Raw genomic sequence first — 5,269 nt, forward strand, 5'->3', positions numbered from 1 at the left:
AAATTTGATCTTTATCTTTTTTAACATTTACAGTTTGTATTATATGTAGTCTTGTCTATAGCCTTCCAAAATGGGGTCTTAATTATGTCATTTAGTCTTCAAAGGTGTGCTGAACAACAAAATTAGTTCTGAAAAAAACACTTAAAAATTACTAATCTTGATAGAATGATGTAATGTGGACCCAACTTTTGAAAACTTATCAAAAAAAAATACATTATTCAATTTTGCTTGTTACGAGCATATTCATTGGCTTAAAAAATTCACTTTATCAGCCCATAAAGGAAAAAAATAGCGTCTCCTTTAGTGACTTTGCTTCTGATTGGCTGAGATGACGGCGTAATGATTTCATAGACAAAAGAGTCCCAAAATGAATTTTGAGTACTAAAGAGATTATATTTTGTAAATTGAATTATAAGGATTAATTTGAATAGATTTTTTATGTTATGGAGATATAACACAAAAATCTGAGTGTACTTCGCGGTTTATTTAGAGTACACTCAGATTTTTGTGTTATATCTCCATAACATAAAAAATCTATTCAAGTTAATCCTTAAATAATTTAAACCCCAATTTTGGAAGACTTACCCAGCAAGAATGCTACACTATAGAACTACAGTAAGAGGTAGCCCCATACTAAAACGGCTGGAACAATCGTAATACAACGTAGAACTGGTAGGTTTTCTGTTAGCCAATTCCATTAACATTTATCAAATAAATCTTGATTTTGGAATGAACAGCCCATCTTAAACAACTTTCACCTTTCAGCACACATGAAAGGAAACTGTTGGTGTACCATACAACCATCATTAAATCTTAATACAACCACAAAAGGCAATCAGTTCATCACACTCACCTTCCACCATCTCTTTGCCAAACAAAGTGTCTGTTGTCCGCGACATGCTCATCGTCGCGTAGTTGAATTAACCGAAAGTCTATAGGGAGCATCAAATTGAAATAAAAGGCAGTTTTGGAAACTGTTGGTGACTGGTTGAATGGTAGATTGGGAGTCAGCGATTAATTCATTGATAAAAACAACCTATTTTGATAACAACAAAATATGCAAAACAAATTATTGCAGCATGCTGGCGCATTCTTCATGAAAAAACTTTTGCTGAATTCTTTCAAAACAACATGTTTACATGTAAAGGTCATTATTCTGACATGGAGCCGACAGTTTCGCTTTGTCAGTTCTCTTAAAAAAAGCAATATTTCTCTGTAAAGTGATGCAATGAAATATGATGGTAGTTCTATGTCTTAAATCAGGTTAGCTTTTCAAGCTGTTCATGATTTGGAAAATTTGGTGAAAATCGATTCCTTCGTATAACACATAGGAAGCACACAAACGGCTGGATTTTACTGTGGAATCTGATGTGGATGCCAATGAACTAACAGAGTATCCTAGAGAATTAGGAAGAAGATGGATGGGTGCAGAACCATAGATTCCACGAGTTGAGTTTGAAGAAGGGTATAAGTAACTGAACAGAGAAGAGTTCAGACATCGCGAACACCAGTCGAAATAACAACCAAAAGATTTAAAATGATATGGAGTCATTGTCACTGTCATCGGAAATCCATTTATTGACCATACGGATGTGAAGGACTTACTACATGTATGCTGAATACGAGCAAGTGTCATTATAATTAAGTACTGCATGGTGTAGAATGTGGAGGAAACACTTAGAAAAAAACAGTTTTAACAATTCACTGAAGAGACACAGCATCCCTAATTATAGTACAAATGTATATATTGTAACAAACTGACAATATTCTCAACTCTCAAAGAAACCGGAAAAGGGATTCATAGAAATGGCGAATTATGTAGAGCAACTGCTCTATCAGGCAATTAACAACTTCACCACACAACAAAATCAGACCCAATGAATTGCTGTTAATTTCTGATTCCACGAAGGGAAGACTGTCCTGATCAAGAGGCACCGGCAACACAAGCATCCTATTGACTTCATTGGGACGTATGACACAAGGCAAATAGGAATAAACTGGCAGGGATAACTTCAATATCTGACTGTTTCTTATGAACTATTCTGCAGAAATTTCCCTGTGGTGAACACATCTTTAAAAGCAACAAATTTATGCATATCATTTGACGTAGGAAAGCATTTTTATGAGATGATAAGGCAAATGTACTGCCGCTGTTCCGTGCCTTTACTGCCTAACAAACGGGGGTAGCCATCTACATACTATCAGAACTTACAACTGCATCACCGCCGAGGAGAACATTAGGCTCTGTGAACACTGTGTAGTATTGCAAAAGTAGCCAAATCACGTACGTCAATGATGTAAGGAGACCTCTTTCTGGCTAGAGGACTCAGAATCGTACATTGCATCAATGTGTGCGAACCGTACAGTTTTCTTAGGAATCTATGTTGGAATAATAATGTCTTAAGCCGATTACAGAACAAACACTCATCGTCAAACTGAAAGAGGAAACAAATGGACTGAAACCTTTGAAACGGCACCTAAAATTAGGCTCCCACGTATATAAGTGTATTTTTAACTACAAAAATAATACCATGTCCATTTTTTGTGGACATATCAAAAGAAAATCATTAAAAATGTATAAAATACTGAAGAATTTTTCCACAGTCATAGGTTTCCTCAAGAACATCTCGATGCTAATAAACTGGATTATAGATATTCCATTTGTAAATATTTACGAATAACTTATTGCTTATTATTACTTGATATTTTTTTTCTATAAACACAAAGTTGAAAACTTAAAGCATTCTGGATAAATATATTTTTTATTAATATGTATTCCTTTTACGAGAAGAGAATTCGAGCGCAAAGTATGCGGGAACCAATTTTGAACATGTGGTCACTTGCTCTTTAAGAGCTGTTAAACTATAGTCCGCTGATGGCTGTGTAGTTATATTGTTTCTCTGTTAACATTCATCAGAATAACAAATGGGAAAGAAAGACCATATTTCACCGCTTCTTTTACACGCCTCCTCTTCACTCTTGACCTATAAAGCCAACATTAAATACCTCCATTATATTTTCATTGTATACAGTTATAAACGTTTCTGTTCATAGTAAACACAAGTTTTGCTCTGTGACAAAGTATTTCAAATAGTTTCCTTATCATCCAGGTCAGCTAACGTTGTACTAAGTTATCTGTATACTCACACCTAGTCAGCCATTTGTACAATGGATTGGTTACCCCTCAGCATAGTTTTACTGGTTTTTGTCTGCTGTGGCGCAACAGACGAGAGGACAGACAACGATGGATTCTACGATGACAGGTATAGGCGTAGTGTCCCTGCATAGTTGCATGCTTGTGCATGAAAATAATTCAACATTTTTGTAGAGTAAAAAAAGACCACGACGTGTTGGTAACAGAATGCATGCATCTGATGTATATCATGGATGACGGAGTTTTAATTGAGACAATGTTTATTTGCAAAATTAAAGCTTCCTCATGTCACATGGTTTTGCATTGGGCCATGGGTGCTGAGGGTAGAATTATTTCATGACCTGTTCCACGGATCAAAATGGAGCAAAATTAAAGTAAAGTACTGTGAATTATTTCATGACCTGTTCCACGGATCAAAATGGAGCAAAATTAAAGTTAAGTACTGTGAATTGTTTCATGACCTGTTCCACGGATCAAAATGGAGCAAAATTAAAGTAAAGTACTGTGAATTATTTCATGACCTGTTCCACGGATCAAAATGGAGCAAAATTAAAGTTAAGTACTGTGAATTATTTCATGACCTGTTCCACGGATCAAAATGGAGCAAAATTAAAGTAAAGTACTGTGAATTATTTCATGGCCTGTTCCACGGATCAAAATGGAGCAAAATTAAAGTAAAGTACTGTGAACATCCATTTTAGTTCCCAAATGATGTAGGCTACTTCAAGCAGTGCAAAGTTATGGAAACTCACTTTAGATCGCTTTTCTTGCTCCCAACACTTTCATTTTCAATTGTAAAAAAAATATAATGTATATGCATGTATATATAACATCTGTTTACAGGAAACCTGAGGATACCGAACTGAGACGGTTAGTGTCGTCTCTGTTAGAGCGTCAGGAGCGTCAGGAAACCAGACTACGACAGCTGGAGAGGACGGTCAGTGGTCACGTGGAGGACTTAAGACGGAAGGATGTCCGAATTGGTCATTTGGAGCGAGAACTTCACGACCTGAAGCAAGTCTCCAATCCAACCATCGGATACATGACCAAACACCAATCCAATGTTTCTACCATTAACGCCAATTATTCCTCACCTCGAGTTGACCCCAGCAAAATGAAGAAAGCAAGAAGCTCGGACAGTGTAGTGCCCGTGAAATCTAGTAATTATTTCATTTTCATTCTTGTTCGCTCTCGACCTAAAACGCGCAATTAACAACAACAATTAACTGCTCTTTGTGGTAATTTTTTTTTAGATAAAGGAATTCTAATACGAAAACAGTTACTTCTTAACGGAATCTTTCAAGTGCAATTACTGGTTGCAATTTTATGTTCTAAAATCCTGTTTTACCATTTTTGGACAGTACGAGTCTGTAACGTTGCCGCGTCAATCCCCAACCACACCGCTATATATAGAAACAGAAATGTAAAGCTACCCTCAAGAACTCCTATTACCATGCATTATATATAGCCACAATGCCGTTGTTGGATATGAGGAGATAAATTAAAATCGCTCAATACTTGTATCTGGAATGTTGCTTGTTCTAAACAGTTCCTGTAAAATATTTTTGTTTATCTTTTCAGTCAGGGTACCAGATGAGTCTTCCACGGCGAATTCATTTAGTGTATATTTAAGTAAGAATTTCGTGTCCCATCCCAATGCGGCCATACTATTTGATAAAGTTCGCCTTGACGTCGCAGGAAATTACAATCTCGGAAATGGAGTGTACGAAGTCCCGGTCAGTGGAATGTATGTGTTCACTTGGGTCATAACAGGGGAGTTGACGGAATGGCTAGTTACAGAACTCGCCATCAACGGATCACCTCATGGTTCCATAATGACCCACACTGAGGCTGGGCATTCATGGGACACCTCCACCGGTGTGGTCGTAGTACCAGTCTCCGCCGGTGATCACGTGTTTATACGGTCGACAAGAGGTGGGACCATTCGGAGTATTTCCGGTGACGGTATATCGATGTTCTCTGGCTGGCAAATAGCATAGTGCCATGGAATGAACTTATTATCTATTTTGTAAGAGTATTATACAAGTCTTTGTAGAAAATATGGAAGAATTATTTACTATATGCTGAAATAAATTTCGATATATGTATGATGAA

General features: G+C 36.7%; 1 protein-coding gene across 1 annotated transcript; it reads left to right on the forward strand.

Annotated features, from left to right (window-relative positions):
* Nucleotides 1-3,128: 3,128 nt before the first annotated feature.
* LOC138310742 (uncharacterized) lies at nt 3,129-5,269 on the forward strand. Its single transcript, XM_069252084.1, has 3 exons — nt 3,129-3,263; nt 3,998-4,314; nt 4,736-5,269. Exons 1-3 carry the CDS (start codon nt 3,169-3,171, stop codon nt 5,152-5,154), a joined length of 831 nt encoding a protein of 276 aa, XP_069108185.1. The 5' UTR covers nt 3,129-3,168; the 3' UTR covers nt 5,155-5,269.

This window comes from Argopecten irradians, chromosome 1 (genome assembly GCF_041381155.1).
Source record: "Argopecten irradians isolate NY chromosome 1, Ai_NY, whole genome shotgun sequence".
In the NCBI taxonomy this organism is placed as follows: domain Eukaryota; kingdom Metazoa; phylum Mollusca; class Bivalvia; order Pectinida; family Pectinidae; genus Argopecten; species Argopecten irradians.

Coding starts and splice junctions, on each gene's coding strand:
- LOC138310742 (XM_069252084.1), top strand. CDS start 3,169: ATGGATTGGTTACCCCTCAGCATAGTTTTACTGGTTTTTGTCTGCTGT. Junction 3,264..3,997: donor GATGGATTCTACGATGACAG/GTATAGGCGTAG, acceptor ATCTGTTTACAG/GAAACCTGAGGATACCGAAC. Junction 4,315..4,735: donor TGTAGTGCCCGTGAAATCTA/GTAATTATTTCA, acceptor TTATCTTTTCAG/TCAGGGTACCAGATGAGTCT.